General features: G+C 36.4%; 1 protein-coding gene and 1 long non-coding RNA gene across 28 annotated transcripts in view; one reads left to right on the top strand and one right to left on the bottom strand.

Annotated features, from left to right (window-relative positions):
• Nucleotides 1-27,120, top strand: part of SLC9A9 (solute carrier family 9 member A9) — a 654,466-nt gene that overhangs the window by 283,009 nt on the left and 344,337 nt on the right. For all 11 annotated transcript variants that reach the window (XM_049100054.1, XM_049100056.1, XM_049100057.1 and 8 more), the window contains one exon: nucleotides 7,487-7,592. In XM_049100054.1, coding sequence (XP_048956011.1) covers nucleotides 7,487-7,592 — 106 coding nt within the window. The remainder of the gene's footprint in view (nucleotides 1-7,486; nucleotides 7,593-27,120) is intronic.
• LOC112661232 (uncharacterized) overlaps nucleotides 1-27,120 on the bottom strand; it is a 70,641-nt gene that overhangs the window by 13,112 nt on the left and 30,409 nt on the right. For 5 of the 17 annotated variants that reach the window (XR_004808402.2, XR_004808404.2, XR_004808406.2 and 2 more), the window contains one exon: nucleotides 1,921-2,684. The exons of 5 other annotated variants lie outside the window; for them this stretch is intronic. This is a non-coding gene — a long non-coding RNA (uncharacterized LOC112661232). Of the gene's footprint in view, nucleotides 1-1,920; nucleotides 2,685-10,408; nucleotides 10,515-14,246; nucleotides 14,436-14,953; nucleotides 15,084-27,120 lie in introns of those variants that run through there. 7 more of the 17 variants (XR_007405337.1, XR_003137532.3, XR_003137524.3 and 4 more) reach the window with 5 other exon arrangements.

Raw genomic sequence — 27,120 nt, 5'->3', positions numbered from 1 at the left:
ATGGACATCTTTGGGGGACACTATTCAGCCTACCACACAGAGTGATGAGGAGAATGAGTGGATTCATAATGTGATTTCTCTCCTCATGTTTTTTTTTCCCCTTTCTTTCTCACATGCTCAGTGTTGACTCTCCTCAATATTACTTTTGTTCGCTCTTACCAGCTTTGCTGATCTGCTTAGAAAACAGGAATATTCACCCTTCATTTTGAAACCTTCTTGAATTATCCCTCAGGGTTTTGATCCACAACTTGAGAAATGATAGTAGATGACACCATTTGTTTCATATATTTTTGTAGCAAGAGAAAAATTTGTTTGTGAGGCCCACTTATTTTACGTGCACTGTGATCATGACTAACACAATTATCTCTTTCCTTACAATTGTTACATTTAATGGGTCACAGTGATATCTTTACCTCCAAGTGCTGATTTCTTGGGACTCATCCAAATTTTAGCTGTTTTATGGCTCCACTGAGCTTTTCTCTGAAGTTATTTATAAATAATTTATATATAAATAAATACACATTTATATATATGTAAATAATTTATTATTTTGTGATTTGTAGGCAAACCCTTGTCTACCATGTTCATTTTTAAAATGGCAAAATGCTTAAGTAATGATCCTGATTGGAGAATTCTTGTACAACAGGATGAGTCATCCTCACTCAGATATTGGGCTTACTGCAAAAATTCCCCATTAAACTGCAGCATGGCTCATTAAACACCATTGGTGAGAAAATTGGGTCTTCGTTAAATGTTTATGTTCTGTGCTAATGTTAAATTTAGAATATTCCTATTGTAGATACCTTTGGGAAAAATTTTAAAGTACTAGCTAAAGTGTGAGCAGATTTCAGGCTGTAAATTCCCAAATACAGGATCTGGAAAACATCCCCCAACCCCAGATTTATTCTCAGGTTTCTCTCTTTTCTATCTTTATATATTTTATTTATTTTTCTCTTCTCAATGCCAAACATCATGATCTTCAAATGACCCTTTTATACTCCCTATGACTTCTAAGAACCTTACTTTTGGTTTTTAAGTGCAAAAGAAGGCAGATTATTCTGTAACACCATTCAGCCATGTTTGAATCAAGGACGTGATTATCAATGTTTTTATTATGCATCTAAATATTGAAGAAACAGTCTCTGTCCACAAAGCACTTACATTCCAAAACAAAGGACTTAAACAAATACAAGTACCAATGACAGAAATGTGATTCCAGGAGTGTGTTAGTGGAGTTAATGTGAAAAGAATAATTTCCTTCATTTAAGAGTTCATAGAAATCCTCTACATGTATGCCAAAAGAATCAACTTGTTATTATGTGACAAAAGACATTAAAATCTAGGGAGCCTTACTCAACAGGAATCCAACAAGAGAATTAAGCTTTACAGAAAATGATTTGAGGGACTGTTCTTTCACTTATTTACAAGATGATGCTTATCTTAATGCCTAGAATGTAAATTAATTCATTACATACAAATGCCTTAGGACAATGCTTCTCAAGTTTTTTGTTGTCACAACCCCTTTACAACTCTTCAAAATTAGGGAAAGACCCCAAGGAGTTTTTGTTTATGTATGTTATATCTATCAATATTTACCATATTAGAACTTTAAAATTTTTGAAACATATTTTGCTAATTGAAAATAGCAATCATAGGGGTGCCTAGGTGGCTCAGTTGGTTAAGCATCTGACTCTTAATTTGTCTCAAGTCATGATCTTATGGTCCTGAGATCGAACCCCGTTTTGGGCTCTATGCTGGGTGTGGATCCTGCTTGATTTTTTCTCTCTGTGTGTACTAACCTCCTTCTAAAAATAAAAATAAAAAAATAACAATCATAAACCATTAACATCTCAAATAACATATTTTTATGAAAAATAAATTAATTTCAAAATCAAAAACATTTTACTAGGCAGAGCCACATTGTTTTACATTTTTTAATGTGTGTTGTAATAGAAGACAGCTGGATTCTCACATCTGTGTCTGCATTCAATTGCACTATCTCACATCACATAGCCGCTGGAAAATTCCACTGTATACAGATGAAAGATTAAGAATGAAAAATGCAAGTAATATTTTCACATTATTCTGAAAATGGATTTGACCTTGGGGATCTTCCTGAATAGGTCCCAGAAAGCCCCAGGGGTCCCTAGATGATACTTTGAAAACATTGCCTTGGGGCATTAGAGCTTATTTCTCCCAAGGGTCCCTGGTAAAGAAGACTATAATAATGTGATTGCATATAGTATTTTCTCCACTACTAACTCTGTACCAAAATGATTCATCATATTGATGGCCAAAATAAAATTACAATGTTTTAAGGCTAAATCATTCATGATGTTTTGTGTAACTTCTCATTTAGAGTTACCTCAATGAAGTAACATCTAGTGATTAACTTTCTAGATCTAGTATTGTTTCTTTGATCTATTTTAGAAAGGTGAGGTTTTCTAGTTGCATTTCTGGGATATGATTAGCAGGGCTTGACTGGCAAAACCAATTTGTGTACTGATTCCGCTGCTGAGTCTCCACTGAGAAGGTTTAGGATAAAAAAAAAAAAAATCCAGTATTTCAACCTGTATCCAAGATACTTCAATTTTCTTTGGAAGCCTCTCCTTGAAATCTCACTGTGTACAATATTTCAGAAAAGTGGAGAAAGTTACAGGAGACTGTCTTCCTCTCTCAACCCTCTGAAAAAAAGAAAACACATTTACACAATATTCACTTTTGGAAAAGGAAAAATGCTACCTTGTTTATGAGAATTCCAGGGTTCTCCACCTGTCAGGCCTGACAAAATTCCACTGAACAAGCCTGAGGTATTTGATTCTCCATGTGTCAGGGACAAGTGTCCTACATACTGATTTGCCCGGAAAACCACAGAGAGTACTCTCCAGGGAAAGCCAGCATTTTGACAAGACTGAGTAATAGCTTAGAACAATAGGGGTAAGGATTATTGTGTGGGGTTGTCCATAGAACCCAGGCAGATCTTGTGCCAGGTTGCTGAAAGCTGCTGCATTAAAATATCATTTGAAATGTAAATTCCTTGTAAAACACACACACACAAATATATATATATATATATATATATATATATATATATATATATATATGTCAGAAAGCTGCTAATGGAGATCCTAGGGAAGGGACTGTCATTAAATCACCCTGAAGACTTAGAAGTGACTGAAAGAGAAAGAGCATTGGGAAAATAGTTAAAATGCTAGCATTAAAAAAAAGGGGGGGGACATCTTTTCAAGAGTTGGCACATGGATGCATTGATGAGGTCTAGCAGTCCTCATCTGTATTTTCATCTCCAGTTATGCTTATTATATTTGAGAAGAGAAAGTATTAGTTTTGATGCTAAAATAAGGTTGCAGTAGGGGATAAGACTCTTGGTATGATGAAGAAATTAATCAAAATATATTACTTCACTGTTAGGGCTTTTCTCTTGAAGAATAAGAATTATCCTATATATGACCTTAACAATTTTTCACAAAATTTGAAACATCCCCCCCAGCAGATATTCTGGATATTTTCAACCCTCATTTAGCCTCTAATTCATCCGTTGGTCCCCTTGCACTCAGCAAATGTTCTTTACTGAGAAGACAACTTTATTTCAACTCCTCACTTGTTCTCTGCCTTCTCTTGATCTTGATCCAGCAGCTCCCTTTGTTTTTCCTCTGTCTTCAGCCTCTCTTTCCTCTGGCTTATTCTGTTCAACCTATAAATTAGAAATCTAAGAGAAAGCCCCATATGGCTTTCTACCCCATTGGCTACTACTTTTTTCTCCTTCCTTCTTTCATCACCAGCTTCTTAGAAGTGCAGTCCACACCACTGCCTCATCATCCATGTTCCCCACTACCCCTTGCTATTTGACTACTATAGTTACTTTCTCAGAAATCTCCAATGATTCAATGACATTTCTCAATCATCCACTACTCTCTCCTGGAGTAGCTGTGTGTGTGTGTGCGTGTGTGTGTGTTTGTGCTCATCTATTTAAGCCTAAGATTATAAGTGCTTGTACCAATTTGAGAGACAACATGGGTTTTTCTCTAGCTAAAAAGTCAGATGGGGAGGGTATATGGTGGAGGAGCAGGAGTCCCAAGAACCAGTTGGAGTGTTAGAACCCGCCACAAAAAGATAAGTAGAACTAAAATTTGACAAAAGCAAATATAACTAAATCCCTGCTAAAATCGGAGGTTTAAGAAATTGGATTGTGTCTCCACCCCTTCCTATCTACATGATGTCCAATGTGTTCTCCTCATAGTCTCATAGGAAGGCTCATCTAAATAGGCGTTGCTTTTTGGCCAGCCTTGGGCCCAGGTTGTCCTTACAAACCCAGCCGTGTATGGGCAGAGCTGATGTTTGCGTGTCCACACCATTCCGAGGAGTTATCTCTTAGGAAGGTGCCACGGAGTCTTGGACATTCCGTGTAAGATTGAGCCCTGCCAGTGAGCTAATGAAATGAGTTTTTAAGAGCTCCAAGCTTAGCAGCAAGAGTGGGTTGCTAATTTCCTGACTCACCTATTCAACTCATTTGTGGTCCCAGCAAATATTCCATCTTGTAGGATACACTGCCTGGCTTTATTTCGAATTTGTTCCATTTCTTCACAGGGTAGATAGGAATGTGCACAGTAATAGTTTTTCTCTTTTGTGTGGGATATCGCTTATGAAGTGGAGTTCAGTTCTTTGTGCAAAAAGGAATTATGGGAATGCCAGAACAGTTTTGAACAAAACTGGATATTCAGTTAAAAGCCTTTCCCTCCAAATGCCTAAAGTTCTCACTGAAAAAATGAAGAGTTCCTCTCAGCACAGAGGGGACCCCATAACTGGGGAGGTGGGGAGAGGAACCCATGTTCTTCATCCCTATTTGTGAGCCTCGGAAACCTCTCTGGGAATGCAGATGAGCTGCAAGTCATCTCCAGAGCTTAGAAATACAAATAACTGCAGAGACTAAAGTCAACAATAAAGCTTCAATGATAGAATTTTGTAGTTTAAGAATAACTGCACTTTTATTCCACAAGATCCCAGTAAAAGGAAAATGTTGCTAATTAAAACCCCCAACTGAAACCTCTTTGTTTTGATGAGGTATAGGGTCTTGACTCTATCCAAGAAGGAGAAACAGATTACTTAGCAGAGATAATTGCTACCTTCTCCTCCTACCACACTACCTGCAAAGGCTAAGGGTTGTAGCAAATGTGAACAGCTACCCACTACTAGAGAGTACATCTCTGCCATTTTGCCCATCATAATTAAGGACCTATTCAGCTAGAATAATGAAATTGATTCTACGTCTGGCAAAATGGGATCTGCCTAATTGTCATGCCAATTCATGACATTTTATTTCTGTTGTCTCTTCTATCCCAAAGCTGGTTGTTGAGTTCAATATTCCTTCCTCTGGGATAATTTTTAGTAAATAAAAATCTGTCTACAGAAATTCATGATGGATGTAGTTTCCAGCTGACTTGTTCATGTTTAGGGTCAGGTTTGGCAAATATACCACATGTGTTTTTCATGCTTCTTTTTCTCCATTCAGCCCTCTAAAAATCTCTTATGGACTCTCTTCTTTACTTATATACTTTGCCCAGATGCTCAGCCATTCCTGTGGCTTTGCGTTTCATCTATATGCTTATAACCCCCCAATTTTTTCTTCTGCCTTAACTCTGGACAGTTCCAACCTTTTATTTCCAGCTTTCTTATTGAAATTCCCACTTGAAATTCCACCTATTTAAGTCAACATGTCCAAAACCAAACTTACTAGATTCCCCTGTCTACAAACTAATTTCTCGTTTGCAGCAGCCCATCCACTAATTGTCTAGGATTGAAACCCAGAGTCACCCTTTGCTGCCTTTCAAATACCAAGTCTCATCAATTCTCCATCCCAAATATCTTGGACATATAGTCTCTTTTACTATGTCCTCTCTGACATTACCTTTTATTTATTCACTCATTAAAGGCTTGCTATATCGTAGCCCTGTCCTAAGGGCTACTGACACGTGGGAAAGATAAGAATCCATGAATAAGTGAAGTACAAAGTACTGTGGCCATTGACCTATCAGAACCCAGGATGGTGGATGTTCTGGGTGAAGCAGGATTTCCAGGAGTTGGTGAGTCTGCATCTAGGACTCTTTCTAGCTCATTCATTGGAAGAACTTTCGGGAAAGCCTCTTGCCACATGTTCATTCTGCCCTCTGCCCTGCTGCCTGTGCTTTATTTCCAAAACTAAAATCAAATTGTCACTCTTCTGATTAAAATTCTTCCGTGGCTCCCCACTGCAGCAGAACAAGTGCCAAACTTCTTGACTCAACTTACAAAACCTTCCAACTCAGCTTTTGTTCCCCATAGTGCTATTCTTTTATACAATGTGGTTACTAACTTCACAGTCCATGAAGTAGGAAAGGAAAGAACAGAACTGAAAACCTACCATCAGTATCATTCTCAATCATCCTCTTTTCAATGGATCATTTTCCTAATGATTGCTGTTCATACTCTGCATAACTGTTTCAACTATCAAGACACTGAATGGTTCTGATGAACACATATAATCAGTGTGTGATTATTTACTGTCCTAATGTCTACTCAGAGGCTCCATACAATATGTGTGCATATAGGAGCCATGCAGCAGGCTGCCAGAAACAAGTCCTTAGGTCCTGCTCTTAGGAACACAGGGTTCATGTTTGTAGTTGAGCATAACCTCAAGAGAGAATGAGACCAGGTGCTGCGCTACCTCTCCCGTCACAGGAGTAGGCCATGTAACAACACTCATTCATTAATGTATTCATTCACTCTGTCATTCATGCATCAATCACTTATTGTGCATTTGCCTAAGTACTTTGTGTTACAAAGATGCACCCTGTCCCTAGGGAGCTCACAGTGACTTCTGTGATAAGTTCTGTGATTTGATTCAAATATGGGGATCAAAAAAGATTGAGCCAGATTTCTGTTGAGGAATTGGGGTCCTGGGGGACACTTGAGAGGTTTCTGACTCTTGAAGAATGGGTTTGGAGGGAGCAAGAAGGTGTGTGTGTGTGTGTGTGTGTGTGTGTGTGTGTGTGTATTTAAGGAGTGGGGAGAACGGTAGTTCATGGATGGGAAAGAAATTGCTGCTCTGGTAAAGAGAACCAAAATGCAAAGTTAATTTAGAAAGTACCTGATTTGGGTGATTTGGGGAAATTATGGCAAGTTCAGTGTGACATGAGGCAGGCAGTAAAGGGCGAGCTGAGGACACAGGGGGAGATTCTGGAAGGTAAACAGGGTGCAAACTATAGAAGACTTGTACCAAGGAGCTCAAACTTTATCTGGGAAGCCTAGAGAAATCTGTAAGCAAGGGAATGGTGACTCATCATAATTTTTTAAAAATAAACATCCAGTGTGGATACAGTGGATAGATTTGAGAAGATGAGCATTTAATGAATCCTTTTTAGAGGTGACCACAACCAAGGACAAATCCATTGCTGTGTTTCAGCTAACTGCATATTTGTGTGTTTCCTCCTAGTGACAGTACTGGCCATTTTCCATGAACTGCACGTGGACCTCGACTTATACACACTCCTGTTTGGGGAGAGTGTGTTGAATGATGCAGTGGCCATTGTCCTCACATAGTAAGTACCAGAACTTGGCCTCTGTTTTTCTGACCACATGAATAAAATATGCGTCCTTCCAGTTGGTGATGATTCCCAGTAGCTTTAAAGTACCTTTTCTCTTATGTCACAGAGATGTGGCAATTTCTAGTTTTTAAGAATTGCTACCATAGACAATCTCTAATAATGAGTATAATTCATTAGGTACCTAACTTCTAACACTATTAATGAGTTTCATGTTTCCAACCTGTTATAAGATACTACCCAGAGGGTAAACTCTTTTTTTTCCTCAGGTGCATAGATTTAGCTGATTTACTTAGACTTCCTAAAATGCACATAAATGAGCTTCCCTCATTTCAAATCAACATCATTTCATTTTTTTCTTTCGACAAGCCATTTTCCAGATAATGGACTAATGCTAACCATTGTATTTATAGTAAGTTTGACAAATTGGAGATAGAACCTGAGAGTCAGAATGCTCTTAATTTCTCAGTCCAGTTGTAATGTGTTATAGGAACACACACATCTTTAAATCCGCATATGACATGTGAAACTAATGGAGCTTCAGCTAAGCGCTAACATAATTTTCTCTTGATCCTGGAAGAATTTTCCTTTCAAGATGGGAACTAGTGCTCTTTCCTCACCTCTCCTTTAGATACTTGCCATTTATATTTAATAAATGCTGCTTCGGTGGCTTTCATTATGTCAGAGGTCTCTTCTTCGTTTTAGATTAAGACCAACATTTTGGGCAACTGTCAAATACCCCAAAGGAAAATAGCTATCTGATAATTAAATGTGACAACAGGACTCCATTCCGGGTGTTAATTACCTCAAATGCATTTGAAAATGTATTGTGCAGTAACAAAAGATTTTTAAAAGTCAGATCTCACAGAGAGGAGTAGGAAACAGCAGTGCAGCACTACTCTTCATCTGCCTGATGACATTTCCTAAGGCTGCCACCCAGAGTTGCCACTGAACTCAGCAACTTTTAAGCAAGGTCTTCAAATAAACTCGTATTTCACCTGGCCTGAGAAGTGCCTTTCCAGCATTAAAGGAAAATATCAGTGACTTCAAATTGAGGGCAAAAGCCATGGCAGATTCATGGATACTAAAGGATGCTTTTAAAGAAACACCGAGAACAATTAATTAGGACATCAGGAATCTCTGTCTAGGAAATAGTCGTATCAAAGGAACATTTGGAGTAAAAAAAAATTTAAATCTGCTGAGTCCCTCATTTTTGCTTCCTGGCCTGCCAAGTTGTAAAAGGCCAAGCAAAATGAAACCACGAAAGCACAAATGAGCTTGAGAAAGAGTAACACAGCTACAACCAAGCGAGAGTTTGGCCTTTTCCACTTCCAGCACCATCGTTCACAGTAGTTCCCACTAAAAATGCAGACTCCAAGGATGAATGCTGTTGCTGTTGCTGTTGCTGTTGTACACCAGCCCTGGGGGCATTTGAAGCAGTCTATTCTCTCCTCAAGTAAATACATGGTTATTATGGCAGGGCCTTTTCTCTCATGTACCCATGGGTTGCATGTCTTAAAAAGTGTTTCCCACCATGGCCAGATCTCTTCCTTACTGGGCAAGACCCCTGCCATTCTAGCCAAAATCTTATAGTTCCCAGATTTGGCGATTGAGGTGTCACACTGAGTGACCCCAAAGAGTTCTACCTTTAAAGTAAAAGAAAACTAAGTTAGGAATACGTGACATGGGAACTTCTACACATTCAAATCTGCAGGCTCTTTAGTCTACCTGGTGCACCTGGACCCCACTGGCTTCTTCCTGAGCTCTCCTGAGTAGTGTGTGCCTGCACCATCCTGGGTCTGGACTGTTCGTCCACCAGAGCCATCTGTTGCTGGCCACATCCTCCGCCCTGTGCAATTTTCCACCATGTCATACTCTTCACTTGCTCACTTGCTTATGTGCTTTTTAAACTTTGTGTACAGCACATATGATGATCTCTTTTTATAAATCTACTCTCACACACACACATTTGCTCTCCTTTTAATGCACCATCTCCAGACTCTCTCTTCCACCTACCTTCTTGCTCCCTTGGAAAAGCCCTATTTAAAAGTTGTGCATGACTTTCAGACCAGAAGTTCAAATATTTGGCTCTTCACTTTTTTCTTCCTTCACATTTAACTGTGCATAGCACCCTGACACAACTCTCTGCCTGGTAATAACTTATACCTTTGCACACACACACAGTTCCCTCTTCCCCAACTTTTGTTTCTGTCAAATTAAGTCTTTTACCACTTACCTCAGTCTCTTTGAGGAACCACAAGCCCCTACTTCAGCCTAGCATGAACCTCCATCAGTTCCCATCCAGCATAGCAGGGCAATCTTGGGTTCACACTTATATTTGCCTTTTGTGAGATAGTAACTTTTTGAAGACAGAGTCTATATGCTTGAAATGCATATTAAAAGAACAAATGAGGGGTGCCTGGGTGGCTCAGTTGATTAAGCGTCTGACTCTTGTTAAGTGTCTGACTCCTAGTTTAAGTCCAAGTCATGATCTCATGGATTGAGGGATGGAACCCAACGTTAGGCTCTGCGCTTAGTGGGGCATCTACTTGGATATTCTCTCAAGATTCAAATTTGATGACCACAACTATTGTACACAGCAGCCGGTGGTGGATGGTGTCCCTATGGCTTAAAATGATCCAGAAACTTTATTTAACAAAGAATGTTGAAATTAGCCTGTCTCTTTCTGACTCATACTGTCATTTTAAGTATGTAGGGAATGTCATGCCCAAACATGGAGAATGTGAATTGGTTCATAAATGAATGAATTCCACATGATGGTTGTGCATTTCTAAAGATTGTTTAATAGGTTATAAAGGAAAGCAAAAGATATACTGAAGAGGTCTTAAAGGATGTGTGTTTCTGAATCCCAAACAAAGACATTACTTTCAGAGGCAGCATGGTAGACTACAAAAAGCCCTAGATTGAAGTAAAAAGAGCTGGTGTCAGGATTACTACTAATTAACGGTGCAGTTATTCCAGTTGACAGGAAACCAACCCAAACTGGAGTAAGCAAAAAGGGAATTTGTGTTGGCTGATGTGACTGAATAAAGGAATAAAAATGGCAGCAAAGGATCCAGCAAAGAGCAGGACTCTTATTTTTTTTTTCCTCAGTTTCTTCAAAGTTAGTTTCTTTACCTGGTCACAGGTTGGCTGCCAGCAACTCTGAGGGCTGAAACTTTCTTCAGGAGAATAGAGCAAGAGTCCTTGTCCCATTATTCCCAATCCAAATCTTAATACACTTTATAGATTGGGATGTCTCTTCAGACCCAGTGTGGCCAGGGAAATAAATGTCCTGCATTTATTGGCTCAGCTCTAAGTAGCACACTTCATGAGTTTAAGACTATACCCATTTTCTCTTGGAAGCACATAAACTAAGACTGGGGAAAGGTAGGATTATTGCTTAGAGTAATATTGCCACCAAAAAGAAGAAGTGGATGTTGGACAGAAACAAAACCAAACCTAGAAGAACACGACAGTGACTGTATATGGCTATAAACTCTCCAGGCTTGTTTCTGTATCTATGAAATGTGAGAATAGTTGTTCTATATCCATTAAAAAATTATTCTGAGCAATAAATAAAGCAATATATTTGGAAAGACTCTAAAATCTCTATAATCTATGTAATCTATACCGTATAAAGATATGTATAATTTATATAACCATTTATATCAATATCTTTCATTCTACTTACACAGATCCCTTTGCTTTCATTAAAATGACTAAGGATAGACTTGCTTCTAGTGGAGCATTCTTTCATAAATACGGCATTTTATGATCCAAGGAATATAGAGAATAACCATTTTCACATGTGATTTCCCCCATTAAGAATGAAGCACTTAGTTAAGGCATACTGTCTAAAGTTGATAAATCAAGAAATAGAGGTTGAAGTATATTACATAAAGTTATAAAGGCACTCACAATCAAAATTGATGTTACTCACAGGAGTTAGTTGGAGAAGGGGAGAGGGAAAGGAAGGGATAAGTTAACTAAAATGTCACATCTTTCATAATAGTAAATCAATATATATCGTGTGGAGTTGATAAATCAAGAAATAGAGTTTTATCCATATTATTTAGAGTTCTAGGACAACCATTAGAAGAACTAAAAACATAAAGAGTTAAAGGAAATACTTTGCTTTATAGAACTCGGATTCATATAAAGGAGAAAATGTAATTTAACTGTTTTATAATGTTTTATACTACTTGAATGTATTTAAAATGTTTAAATTTATTTAAAATATTCTTTTATTTAAAGAATAAATATTCTTAGGTGAATATTTATATTTTTTAGGTGATCAGGATACCAAAAGCAGAAACAGAAAAGAAAAGCCAATTTATTTGAGGGCAATAGAGTCCAGCTAATCCTTGCAGGCAAGAGTCACCACAAATAAAATTAAATGTTGGAGGATAAACCAATGAAAGCACTTTCAACCACATGTTGATAGGTTGATGGTCTTTGTAATGTGCAGGATGAATTGTTAATCTCCTTAATATAACAAATTTACTAGTTATGTTACCTTAGGTAAACTACTTAACTTCTCTATGCCTAGATGCCTTGTTTATAAAACAGTGCTGGTGAAAGCACTCACCTCATTAGGCAAGATTAAACATAAAATACCCAGAACTGGCTCATAACACTTAATACACGTTAGATATTAGCTGCTGATATTACTGTTGTTATCAAAGACCGATAAAGAAAAGGTAAACATAATAGAAAAATGGGCAAAGTATTTAAGTAGGTAATGAACAGAAGAAACATAGATGGCCAATAACACTGCTAAATAAGATCAGTTTCACTAGTAATGAAATGAAATAAATTAAACCAATAACAGTATTATTTTTTGATGAGAATATCTTCAAATCTTCAGAACTCATGAAAGAACAATGATACTTGGGGTAAATTGTAGTTTGTTTGTTTTTTTTAAATTGGAGTTTGAGGAAGTGGGAACCCTTCTACATTATTGGTGGAAGAGAAAAGCAATAGGATTTGACAAAGGCAATTGCCATTATTTGTTAAGAATCATTGTTCATTCTCTGATCTACCTCTTTCATGTCTAGAAATTTATCCTAAGAAGTAATTAAGGGCCTGTTTCTCCATATAGATGAATGCATTGATTTGAGCAAGAAGTTGTACATAAGTTACTAGTTGGTTGAGTAAATTATAATATATTAATAGGTAATCTTTATGCAGTCATTTGAAAAGTGATAGAGGAAAATGCATTGATGTGAAAAGATATTCACAATATATTTTTAAAGAAAGTAAGACATTTTAAAATGATATACACAGTAAGACCTAAAAATCACAGCCAAATTTGTATCTATGAGTGTATATATAACATATTATAACCATAATCTATATTTAAAATCAACATGTTAGGTGGGGTTTTAGGTGATTTTCATTTTCTTCTTTTGGCTTATATGTATATTTATTGGAAATAGATTAAGCTACTTATGATCCACTCCCATCCAAAGAATCCCTCATAAACATACTTAATAATAGGCAATCTTCATTCAGATATAGACTCTAGGGACGCCTGATCACTCAGTCGGTTAAGCATCTGACTCTCGATTTTGGCTGAGATTATGATCTCAGGGTTGTGAGATTGAGCCCTGCAGTGGGCTCTGCACTCAGGGGGAATCTGCTTGAAAATTCTCTCTCTCTCTCTCTCTCTCTCTCTCAATCTCTCCCTCTCTCCCCCCAACCTGTTAAATTAAATAAATAAATCTTTAAAAGAAATAAATACAGATTCTATAAAGATTTAAGTCTAAAATTCTTTTCTACCCATGAAAGAGCAGAAAGAGGATGTTGAGTGTTCTTGCCCATTTATTTGCAAAACAGAAATATTGCCAGTATTGTGCTGAAACACCTACTTGTGAAAGAGTTCCACAGTGTACAAATGCCTCTAGATTTTCTTAGAGATAAAATAAGAATCCCATTAAACAGCTGGCTCCTGGATGACAATAAATACACACTAGATGCCTTTGTTCCCTATTAAGAAAATGCTTCTAAGGAAATTCAATGTAGATCATCAAAAAGGAAGGGAAAAATGGAGCACTAATTTTCTTTTTTAAAATAAGAGTGTTAGGTTGCTTAGAGGTTCTTACCAGAATATGTCATTTAAAATATACTGATGAATGCCTGGCAGTTAGAGTGAGTGACATTTTGAAAGACCACACTTTTTATATTCCATGCATCTTAAGCAAAATTTAGCATGGAAGCAAATGGGATGGCTATGAGACTCAAAGAACCATGTGACTAGGGAAACTCAAGACATCTATCATCCATTCATTCAACAAAAATGTACTGAGGATCTATATGTGCTAGACTTTGCACTGAGCATTGATGATATAGATGAATAGGTACAGTCACCCACCTCTGTCCTCACTAAAATAGGTGAACAATAGCTTCTAGCTATTTAATTTAATGTGTGCACAAACCTTGCTCTAAAAATCATCCCAGAAAGTAGCTGTGTAGGGTTGACTATAAACAAATATCACTAAGAAAATTCATTATTTCTCTTGGTGCCATCATCTCTAAATAGATTACAAGCTCCTTGAAGACAAGTTCTACCCTTCTGCATCCCCCACAACACACAGCTAATTACTTGGAAGGTTCTTAAATAATTACTGAAGGAATGAGTTAGTATACCTTTTCAGATGAAGGTAGAGGTATTTTACTAATCCTCTCATTAAAATCTATTCCAGAGCATGGATGTTTCATATTCCTCTTACTGCTTCTTCCAAATATTTTTAAAAGCTTGTTAGTTATCTCATTAGCTCAACTTCCTCTCCCATTTGACCCATAGTTGTAAACACAGAGGTGATACGAAAGTGTCTCCTTTTGATGAGAATAAACCAAAAGTGTTATTACAACCAGAAAACTTATTCCTCATGAATCTGCTTAACTTAAAAATAAGTTTCTTATATCTTGACACATCTTTCTGAAGGTAATTCACTTTGATATTTGCCTTGGAAACTGATCATCAGCATGAAACGCATTTATTTTGATGCCTGTCTAGATACTGCTATGACATATAATTTAAAATAAAAATGTTACAGCCCTTCTTGCTTGTCTGGGCAGTCAATTCCATGCCAACTTCATTTTTTGGACACCAGGTGGCATCACCTAGCAGGAATGGGTAGGCGTCCTGGCATCTTTAAGTGGCTGGAAGGCAGAGCTCAGCTGACCTCCAGCTTTAGTCAGAATGCCCAGGGCTTGCTGCCCACACCCCTGCCTGCTCCCCTGGCTGTTTGTTTTTTCTTATTCCTGATCCCTGGTTCCTGTTTCCGGGCTCTGACTCTGGCATCTCCCTATGCTAGCTCTTAATATCCCTGTTCAGATTACTGGGAAGTGACCTTGGTTTATCCTGTGACTGTTCCTTGTCTCTCATATTAGATCTGATCTTCACTCACTGCTTCTCCATATCTCAGCCTCATGACTTAGAACTTCCTTCGCTCCATGTTAAGCCATGCATGACAAATTGACCTACCAAAAATAAACAAACACACATATTGATACTTTCTTATCTTAATTCCATTGTACTTTATTGGCATATCAGTCAGATGTGACAAAAACCCAATTCAAATTAGCATAGGCAAAAAGAATTCATTGGCCTCTTTAGCAGGGTCTGGGCTAACTCTGGGCAAGCCAGGACTCAGGGATTCAAACGTGTCTATTTTTTCTTTTCTATTGGCTATTCTTTCCTTTTCCTTATTTGGTTCTGATTTCCTCTTAGTGCTAGCCTCACTCTTTCCTAGTACAGATACATGACTTACTGTAACAAGCCGAAGAGAGTGGCTAATGGCATCTCCAGGCTTATCTTGTTCTAGCTCAAAATTACACTTCATACTCCCACTATTTGCATGTCAGACACAGGAAGGACTCCGGGTCTCTGCTCTGGATTGGCTGTGCTCAGATCAGAAGATCACCCCTAGGCCAATCACATTGTATTTTAAGAGAATTAAACATGATGACTGGCCATATCTGAATCATTTCCCTATTCCTGGGGGGGCCAATGGCATGGAATCTATAATTAGAAAAAAATGACTGGAGGGCAAATATAATGGGCATCCCAGAACAGTAACTATGGTATTTCATGATAATAAAATATTCAGAACATGGTGGATTAAAATGAAACAGATAGGCCATATGCCATTATAAACTGAAAGAAATGCTTTGTTTAAAAACGCAAAAATTCCTTTCTAAATGTAGAATTGATTTTGAGGAAAAAGAAATTCCCCAGGTGTAGGAAACAAGAGAGAAATCACTTACTGTGGGAAGCTACCACTGTCAGTGGCCATAGGATTTTGTATGTTGGAGCTGCAGTTCTATTTCCATGTGAAGTTATAGAAATCAAACCTTTTTAAAAATAATTAATTAATTAATTAATTTTTTAGTCAAACCTTTTTGAATAAAGCCTGGAGTCCAGTGCTCCCTCAGTCACATAGACTCCATTCACCAGCCTTAAGGAATAGTGAGAAAACTTGCCATCTATGTGAAATTTGAATCAAAATCCCTGGTCTGTGCACTTGTGAGAGGAATCAGAAGCCAATAAATTAATATAAAAGTTTTCAGTACTATTGAAATGCCTGCCCCAGCCTCATTTCTCTTTCCTTATTTCCTAATATGCTGAACTGCTCTGAAATGAAACTTTCTTAATCCAGGCACATGGAAATCCCACAGAAAAATAGCACAATTTTTCCTGAAAATGAGCTCATAGTAAAAGTTCACAGGCCACGAAGGGAAAAGAATCCACCATGAAGAAAAGCCACGAGATAAACAAAAAAGTAAATCGTAACAAGGACCCCAAACCACTAAACAAAAATTACAAAAATCTGAGAACAATTATAAAATGGACATATTAAAAATGACTGAAGAGATAAATGGAAAAGCAAGGAAAATAGGAAAGAATACTAAATAAGAACTTTTCAAAAAGAAAAATGCAGATATTGGCTTTAAAAGCTGATTGAGAAAAATGTCATACTGAATCCAGCTGGTGACCCAGAAGATAAAGTTGGCCAATGACCCAGAATGTAGTACAGATTAAAAAAATATAAAAAGTTGGCTAAGAGACATGGAGGATAGCATGAAACATTTCAGAATATAGCAATAAGTTCAGAAGGAAACACTAAAGAGAATCAATTTGTGACAATATTTAATAAGGTAGTGGATAATAATTTTTCAAAATTAAAGAAATTGAAACATCACATTATATCCAGAGTTGGATAAATTAAAACTAATTCACACAGAAACATGTTGCAGTGAAACATGAGATCATCAAAGACTAAGTGGAAATTTTAAAAGCAAACAGAGAGGAAAGATGCATCCTTACAGTGGAAAACTTAGATGACATCGATTTTCTCACTTATGATAATAGCTACTAGAGGACAGTAGAATAATATGTACAACTACCAAGGGAAAAAACCAAAAACCTAAATTCTAAACTCAACTGAAATATCATTCAAGGGTAAGAATGATAAAAAGATATTTTCAGGTAGACAGAACTTACCACTCATCAATAATCAGTAATAGAAATAGGAACTGAACTACAAAGAAGTGGGAGACAAGGAGTGGTGAGCAAAAAAGTTGAAACAATCATAAATTTAATAAGGAATGATTGTGACAATAATAATAATGATTATTAGGAGAAGGGTAAAATAGGTGAACCAAACACTCTATTATCCTCTATAATATTCAAAGACAGTGGACACTAAATGATAGGGAGGGAGAAATGGTGTTATATAGAGAAAGTGGAGATGGCAAAAGACCTGTTTAGGAACATAATCCAATTTTCACTCAAGTAGCCATGTTCTTCAAAATGTTTCTCAAAATGGTGCCGGAGATGCTGACAACAGATTTCAATTTGGATGAGAAATGTTGAAATCAATTCATATGTTGAAATCAGTTGTAGTCTTCAATAATTTCAAACTGTGCGAAGGATTCCTATATTTTAGGAAGCTGGTAAAGTATCTTCCCTGGGGTCCTTCCATTTTCTTTGAGATTTTAGGCTCTGGCCTTTGTAGCTATAGTGTTTCCAGTTGTGGAACTCATCATATTCTCTCTCGAGGCTATCTTTCATCTTCCCCATTGTCTTCCTAGTTTCTCTTACTCTCTATTCTGCTTACCTCATGTTCTCTCATTGTCAGATTTATAATCTATGCTAGGAAGCAAGCTGTTCAGTTCTCTCCAATTCCTTGAAAGAGGTTACCTCCATGAGTGGACAGCTGGGGACATTTTGTGCCATACCAGTTGTTGATTTGCTGTAAGATGCAGATATCTTAAAAATTGTCCTTTATGTGCTACAAGTAACTTTGAACTGATGTTCTAGGCAACAAATCAGTTTTGAGAGACAGTTGAAAAGTTATTTCTGGCTCCTGCTATATTTTGTCACTAAGCTATAGGTAGTTCCTTAATCATTTTAGCGTCGGTTTGAAATTTTAGCTTCCTACATTGAAAGGCTTAGTTATGTTCTCTAGTCTGAGTCCAGGAATGACCAGCCATGTAGTAAGAAAGTGACTTATACTAAGCAAGGTACATCTGAGGCAGAAGTAGACACCAGGGTGCTGACATAATAAACACCAAAAAATGACTGCCCCAATGACCAGAATATAGATGCTGGCATGATCAGCTCATTTTCTTTCCATAGTCAAGCTACTTAGAAAACAGAATCATAATCAGCATCTACTTTATTAATTCACCACAGGAAACTACCTTCACTAGAATCTCAAGTAACCCAAAGATCATATGATAAAAGCAGTCTTTCCTATAGGCAAACTTGCACATTAAGGCCAATAATATCCAGAGGGTTGTCTGGTGAGCATGGGGACAGGTGACTGACAGATTGATGACTCAGTTGTTTATCTGCATCCTTCCCAGAAAAGATATTTTTTTCTGATAGACCTTGAAATTTTGAAATGCTTGGCATCCACCCCCAAATCCATACCAACATTTAGGATAACTTAAAACTACCATAGTATGTTAGAATAACTAAAATTTGTTTTCTCCTCTTTACATAGAGCTGGAATGGTCACTTGCAGTGTTTGATTCTGTGATTCTTCTAGATCTTCCATGACTAATCAATCCTTCTTCTGATTGATACATTGTATTTTTGCCACTATACATAAATGCTATTTGTCTTTATCCTAATATCCTTTACTATCTGGTGGGAGGGGGGTTAATAGTGATTCTCTCTTCTCTATGTTGTGACCAGTAGCATACATTCCCAAGACAGTGGCCTAGTGACAGGGAAAAGTTCATAACTAGATATCAGGCCCATCTATAAGAAGAACTGATTATGACTTTAGCCTCAAGTGAGAGTAGATTTAAGGTTGTTAAACTGGCTTCTATTAATAAAATGATCTAAAACACTACACATTAAACTTTTGAAGAGGAGGTCATAAACTTCCTTTAGTGTCTGAAGAAACCTATGGCTCTCACCTAAGGGACTGAAGTGAAGTGTATGTAAACAAAAAGATAAAACTTTATAGTTTTAGGAGCTCTGGGTTAAGATTTTTTTGGTCCTAAGGTATATTTTCTCTCCAATGTGTTTAAGCCTGACTTTATTCCGAACAACTAAGACCATGCCTTTTATTTCAGGTGATCAATTCTGATTTTTTCCTAAAAAACTTTTCCAGGGGAAAAAAAGGGGGCCCCAAATCAATATGCCATCATTACTTTGGCCTAAATTAAAAGTGCTCTCTTGGCCTGAAGAATATAATCTGTTTATATTACTTGGGCTCCATAATGAATTTACATAGCAGGCTTATTGCAAGTTTTATGTGAGCTCTCCCTTACTGGGGCATGTAATGCTCAGGGAATCTGATTAAAACTTTGGGAAGGAGCAGCTGTTCAGCTATAGAGGGTGAACTCAGGGCCCATTTTTCAGAGCCTGACTGCAAGGCCTGACACCCTTGCCAGCTATTGGATGATAAATGAACTGTCTTTGAATGCCCAGCTCCTGTGTTAATAGCTTTAAAATATTGGTTGTTTATGAGAAAGAAGTTGGGAGCTCTTATCAATTTTCCTGACCCAGAGGTCCTCAAATACATCACTTTTTTTTTTCATTGCCGGAATGACAGGCACTGCTGAAGGGAAAAGGAAGACATTTTTTTTGCCATTTAGTTTGTTCTTCGTGGGTTAGCAGTTAGTCTCTCATTGCAAAAGATAGTGGAATGAGTGCCAGTGAAATTAAACAGATAAAAGCCAGACTACATACTTTCTAACATCATTCTGTGGTGTCAGAATCATAATCTAGTTAAATCTGATTCTTCTAAAGGTGTGTAATTCAAATTAGGTATATGGAAGTCAAATTCTGAAGCCTGTGCTAAATAGCTTACTACCGGAATGGCAGTTAAATGGTCAAACTACTTAAAGTTTAACCCTAATATGTTTGGAAATTTATCTTTTTTTATCTTTAACCCCATCTCCACCTGCCTACTTTGTTTTTATGGACATCAGAATATCTTCTAAGTGAGTGAATTCTTAATTATGTAACTGTTGACCATTTAGATTTTTAGGCATTGTCCTTTTCTTATAGCAGTCTACTTTTAGCCTTTTCATTAGCATATTTATAAGAAAAGTAGAAATATATATACATATATATATTCAATTTTCTTTTTATTAGTAATTCTGGTAAATGTTTTGGTGGAAAAAATTTAATCTAGAACATACCTCATGTGTGGATAGTATGTTTTATTTTTTCATGAAGAAGTTAAGGCTGGTCTGGAAGTCTAGATGATGGCTCTGTCCTTTACTAATTTTATACCATTGAGTAAACCAGTCACCCTCTTCAGTCTGTTTTCTAATTTCATAAAGAGAGCAGCTTTAGTATATATATATATATATATATATATATATATATATATATATACTATACTAGCGTGCCTGGGTGCTCAGTCAGTGGGGTGTCTGTCTTTTGCTCAGGTCATGATCCCAGGGTCCTGGGATTGAGCCCCACATCAGGCTCCCTGACCAATGAGCAGCCTGTTTCTCCCTCTCCACCACTTGTGCTCTCTCTACATATATTTTTTAAAAATTTTAAAATAGAAAAATATATAAATCTATTAGGAATTTAGAAGTGAGATTGTGCTGAAAACATAGATTTGAAAAGAGATAAGACCAATGTTCTAAGGAAACAAAACTGCAGGAAACCAAAGCCTAAAACATGTTAATTATTTACTAAGATGGATACAAAAGACTATTTATATCCATAAAACAGGGATGAGTTAAAACTTAAAAAAGTAAAATCATAGGAATTAAAAATATAAAAATCAAACTAAAATTACAATACAAAAAATGATATATGATATGATAAGCATGATTATTTACTTAAAAATATAAGAGACTTGGAGCACCTGGGTTGCTCATAACCTGGGTTATGTGTCCTACTTTTGGTTTTGGCTCAGGGCTTGATCTTATGACTCATGGGATCGAACCCTGCATTGCAGGCTCTGTGCTCAGAAGTGGGCTTGGATATTCTCTCCCTCTGCCCCTTCCCTCCCTCTCTCTCTTTCTCTCTCTCTCTCACAAATGAACAAATAGATCTTCACAAAAATAAAAGAGACTCAAGTGGGGAAATATTAGAGAGCTCAGAAATTTGGCGGCACAGAAGATCAACACAAAAATCAATAGCTTTCCTGGACTTTAACAACAACTGATGATAAAATGTAATGGGAACATTATTTTGTTCCCATTAGCATTTTAAAATCTAAAATCATTAGAATAGCCCTAAGTAATAAATATACAAGATATCTGAGAAGATAATAACTTTAGTAAAGGACAAAAAAAGACCACCTCAATAAAGGGGGGGACCTGCTGTGAAATAGGATGGGGAGATTCAAGATTGTAAAGTAGTCAACTCTCCCGCAAAGTAATCTATGCATTCAGTATAATCTCCCTCCTAAAATCCCAACAGATATTTTTAGGATGATTCTAAAGTTCATATGGAGCTTCTGCTTAAGACATCAGGGTAAATTATTTCCCTAGCCTCAAAACAAATTAAAATTATGAAAAACATTGAAAAATAGAAACTTTTAATAGTCCATGAAATGGAAATAGCCACCGTTCCAAACCATAAACTATGAAAGATTTAAGTATGAAGTATTACTGTCAATAATGTGAAATCTTGAACCAGAAATGGAAATATGCCAAGCCAAGTTGGTTTCTCTCAGACTTGACAGCAGATCACTTACTGAAAGGATCAGCCAATTCCGTTGTTTAGAGAACAGATAAGATCAGGTAAGCGGGCCAAGGGAGAAATGGGGGAAATAGTCTGACCTTTCAAAATGAAAGATGAGTAGAAATCGCGCTGACCAACATTCTAGTTTTCTAGCTAGGACACTGCAAAGGCTATTTACATTGGGGGGTGAGGGTAGCAATTTCCAAATCAAAACATAATTTGTCTGCAACTTATGGGTCTTTTCTCTATGCCACCTCAATTTGAATGCCATGGACTGTGAAAGGATGTATTCCCAGGAGAAAGGAAACAGATTTGGTGACAGATGCTTCAGGCGTTTTAAAACATGGCCCCCAAATTCTTTGACATTCCTTTCATGGAGAGATGAAGTCTATGTTCCCTTTCCCTTGGATCCACAGAAGACAGAGGTAGAGATGCTGTGCCAGTTTCCAAACCCAGGCCTTTAAGAAACCAGCAGCTTCCATTTCCTGTCCCTAGGGACATTCCCTCTTGGAACCCAGCCACCTTGCTATGAGATGGTCAAGCTGGTCTGTGGAGAGTACTACTACCTGGGAAGGGAATGATAGCCAGCAAGACTTCCCAGACAGGTGGATGATCTGTCCTTGGGGCTGACTGCCCAACCCCATTCCACTTGTCCCAGCTGATAATACCAGGTGCAGCTGAAATGAGCTGAAACTACTGAGCTCTGCCCAATTTGCAGGTTGTTGCAAACAACTGATTTAAATAACTGATTGTTGATTTAAACCACTAAGTTTTAGAGTGATGTTACACAACAATAGGTAATCAAAACAAAACCCAAATTAAAACTTAATCAGCCTCTTATTCAACTTTATTTCATCCCTTACCTTGTATCCCTATACAATTCTCTGATAAATAGCCCGTCTCTTTTAAAGATGTGTAATAATCAAAAAGGAGGGCAGGGACATGTTCATCAGAAGTGCAAAATATATTTTTTAATTTAATCCAAAGAAGAGCCCATAATCCCCAAATAAATTTACCAAAGAACTACGGAAAAGTTTAGACAAAAGAATTCTCCATTATCATGAAGGTCCATACAGATTTTCTCTATATCTATATTTATATCTATATCTATAATTCAGGATCTCAAAGAAGAGACATAAGATAATCAAAGGAGATTAAAAATGTACTAAGAGAGCTCAGGAGAAAGCCTGGAGAGATAAATAAGATTACCGAAGATATAAAAGACACTTTACAAGCAACAAAAATAGAATGAACTTCTCTGAAAACACTGTCAGAGACATAAAAAAGAGACTTGAAATAATCCAAAACAAAGTAGAATAGAACAAAGATGTAATAATGACTATAAAGAATATAATAGAAATGGATGGCAGACATTTGAGTGTTTTTGAAGGAGAAAACACATGGAAAATATTTTAAAACATAAAACAATATTCTCTTGAAATGATATAATATGTGGATTGAAAGACTTAAGGAACTCACTGAAAGCCAGGAAATTTTCATTTGGAATCATCCACAACATGAGATAATCTGGCAGACTTACTGAATTTCAAGTTAAAAGAAAGAATTATGGGGCCATCTAGGCAGAAAATCCAAGTCACTTACAAGAGCAGAAATAATCAGGTTGGCCTTGGACTTGACCACAGTGACATTCAATTTCAGAAGATGGAAAAGCAGCACATTTTCACTTATGAGGGAAAGAATGTGAATCCTAAGCCAAATTGTCCTTCCAATATAAAGGCAACAGATTGGCTGTTTTAATAAATAGTATGGGGCAATGGGCTATTCCTTTGGAAGAAAAAGTTAAATGCCTAATTCATACATTCTTAAAAAGAATGGGTTACAGAGCTGAATGTTAAGAAAAACTATGAAAATATTAGGAGACATTTCTATAATTTTGGAATGTTGATGGTCTTCCTAAATAAAATTTAAAAAACAATAAAGTAAAAAATTAAGCAATTTAACTATACAAAATTTTAAAAAATAAATAACAGCAGAAATAAAAAACAAATGATAGACTAGAAGAAAATAATTGTAAAATTTTTGACAAATAGCATTTTAAATACACAAAGAACTACAAATCCATGTGAAAAAGAAAACTGGATAAAAATTTGTATAAATAATTTATAGATCTCTCTGTATATGTGTATATATACATATACAGAATACTTATAGTCAAGTAAAATGATGTTTACTTACAGACAACATCAACATTTCCTTTTAGCTTACAGGAAAATACAGATTAAAATGAGACATTTTTTCATCTAGCCAATTAGCAAACTTTAAAGTTTATTCATGTTTAGATCAGTATTGGCAAGAATAAAGAAAATCAAGCATTCTTACACACTTTTTGTCACTATCACCCAAAATTTTAAATGCACCAAGTAAAACTATTTCTAGTGAAATACCTCAATAAATATTTGCTTATGTAGATAAAGATAACTATACAGTGCATCAGTAGAATGACAACAAAAATGTGAACAGCCAAAATGTCTATTGATAGGGAAGATATTAAATATATTGTACTATATACAAAGTAGGGAAAATTTTTGAACCTTTAAAAAGTAGATGACATAGAAAAATCTGTAAGACATTTTAAGTTACAAAATAATGTTTCTGAAGAATACATATTGAATACTAACACAGGCAAAAAATAACATTTGTACATTAGTTGCATATATATATAATGTCTTTTGCATTTTACTCTACATACTTTCGCTTTTCCTTAATCTTTAATGCAGATAGTATATTTTTGTTTTGTGTCTGCAATAAAAATGATTTAAGTAATAAATGCCTTTTAACTGAAATAAAAATATCTCCTCTGTTTACATAATAGAGGTTTTAAGTTGTGTTTACTGTTACATTCTGGCCTTCTATTGTTATTAAGTCTCCATCTAATGAATGAATGAATAGATAGGCAGTGAGGACCCAGTGGGAGGATGCTTGTAAAAATCCTATATAAGCATAGGTATTTATATTACAGCAAAAACTGATTTAAAATTATGTGAATAAATCTTAGAGATGTGTGTGCCTCTGATGCCAGAGCAATTGATTGAAAATTGAAATCCTTGTCCAACCAACCAGTTTGCTTGACTGATAATTTAGACTTGATTGGCTATTTCAGAACAGAACAGGCCCAACCAGACCTGATAGAACCCTAATACTCCTGCAGAGTTGTGTCCAGGTTTGTAAAAAGGTAGCACCAGGTTCCCAAACTGTGGGGACAACTTATCAAACAGCTAAATATAAGATATATTACCAACTGTGTGAACTTCCAAAAATATAAATGAAATTCTCCTCTACCTTCAAATCAAACCTCCAATTTTCCTTTTAGATTATTTTTTATTTGAAGTTTTGAATTCCTAATCATATAATAATTTTTGATAGGTATTAAATTTATGTATCATGTATTTGACTCAGGAAATACATTTACAAAAGTCACAAATTATTGCTGGTGGCAAGGTGAGAGGAGGGGAATTCTAACTACTTTGGGGACTGGGCAAGTAATGTAAATTTGTGATAGACCAACATAGGAGACAACAAGAGATGGTGGGACCAGTGGCTAAATGGAGAGTGCATGCCCTCCAAAAGTACTTTATTCAATTTTAATTTTAAACAGTGTAATGGCCAAATATAACTGAAGGCGGCTAGTTTGAGACCTCAGGTTTAGTTGCCGTAAACCGACTATTCCATTAGAATCTTCTCATTGCCATTCTCATCTGAGGCTACTCTCATTTCCACCTTTACTCTTTGGTACTTATTGTTTTGTCAGTCAGGAATTCCTTCTCAGGCCTTCTATCTCTAAATGGTAATCATTTTGCAAAATGGAGATCATCCTACCTCTCCAGTAAATAGTCTCAAGAAGCTTCCAACCATAGATCCTCTGTCTGAATCCCAGGGAAAGCTTTATTTGGAACCATGGACTCTCAGAATGAGTCAGGATCTTAAAGATCAATGAATCCAGGGGCAGATAGAACTGCCTTCCGGGATCCCTGGGGGGCTCAGCAGTTTGTGCCTGCCTTCAGCCCAGGGTGTGTTGTTCCTGGAGTCCTGGGATCAAGTCCCACATCGGGCTCCCTGCATGGAGCCTGCTTCTCCCTCTGCCTGTCTCTCTGCCTCTCTCTCATAAATAAATAAATAAATAAATAAATAAATAAATAAAATCTTTAAAAAAAAAAAAAAAAAAAGAACTGCCTTCCAATATGAGCAGCAGGTCAGTCCACCCAGATATGGTGGTCTGTTGGGAAATCAGAACAACTTTGAGTAGCAGTGAGTTTTTTCTTCTACTTATCTCTTACCTGATTCCCTGTATCTTCAAGCCAATGATCCTGGTCCAACTTCCGGGAATCATGTAGTATAGTAACTAGCAGCTGGGCTTTGATGGGCCTCGCCAGTGTTGACTGGCAAAGAGTTTTGTTTTTGTTTTTGTTTTTAGAAACATCTGAATTTATTGCCCAGATGTAAAATGCAAGAGAATTAATGTAAAAACCCAGACCTCTGGTTTCTTTTGAAAAAGCTGTAAGATATATTAATATTGTATTGAAGAAGACAACTTTCATTTCTATATTAGGAAAAAAAACCATTTATATATTAGAAAAATAAAATTATCAGAAGGAATTAATTTTCTCCTCTGCAAATCCCTACTTCTGTTCTATATAAGACATAGTTCCAATTCTATTCATCATCCTAGTTTCCCTCCTGTAAATGAGTTTGCTTCTATGTTTTTAAAAGTGAATTTGAATTTTTGACCCAAATTCAGGGATTATTTTTAATCCCTACTAAATTTTGTTAGGATTTATGCAAGGCACTTGGCCTCTCATCAGAAACTTGGGACTAACATGGAGAACTTAGATGTAAGCAAAATTAAATAATTGACTATTGATTTAAGTAGCAATAAAAGTCAATATTTCTAGCAGCTTGACAGAGAGGTCTATTTAAAGGCTTATTCTATTTAATATTTTTATCAATGACTGAGATCTAGGGATAGATTGCAGGCTTGTCAAATTTGTAATTGATATGAATCAGAGAGGTAGAGCAAATACCCTGGATAAAATATTCAGTTTCCAAGAGACAGCAACAGGCTGGAGAAATAAATTACCACATGTAGTTAAGGTTAGCTTGACATCACTAGTCTCTGAATTATTAACTACTGTATTATAATCATCCTATCAGATTTTGTTTTAGGCTATTAACTAATTAATAATCCTAGGTAAGTGCTTTCCCAGAGAAATATACTTAAAGCAAAGTTTCTGTTCAAAAACTACATTGGAATATAAATTTATTCTTAAAATTTTTCGAATGAACAAATAGAAATTAAGCTATAAATCAGAATTTCATTGTTTCCTCTAT

This window comes from Canis lupus, chromosome 23 (genome assembly GCF_003254725.2).
Source record: "Canis lupus dingo isolate Sandy chromosome 23, ASM325472v2, whole genome shotgun sequence".
NCBI classification, from domain to species: domain Eukaryota; kingdom Metazoa; phylum Chordata; class Mammalia; order Carnivora; family Canidae; genus Canis; species Canis lupus.
Note: the sequence above shows the minus strand (reverse complement) of the source record. Positions and strands in the feature narration are given on the sequence as shown.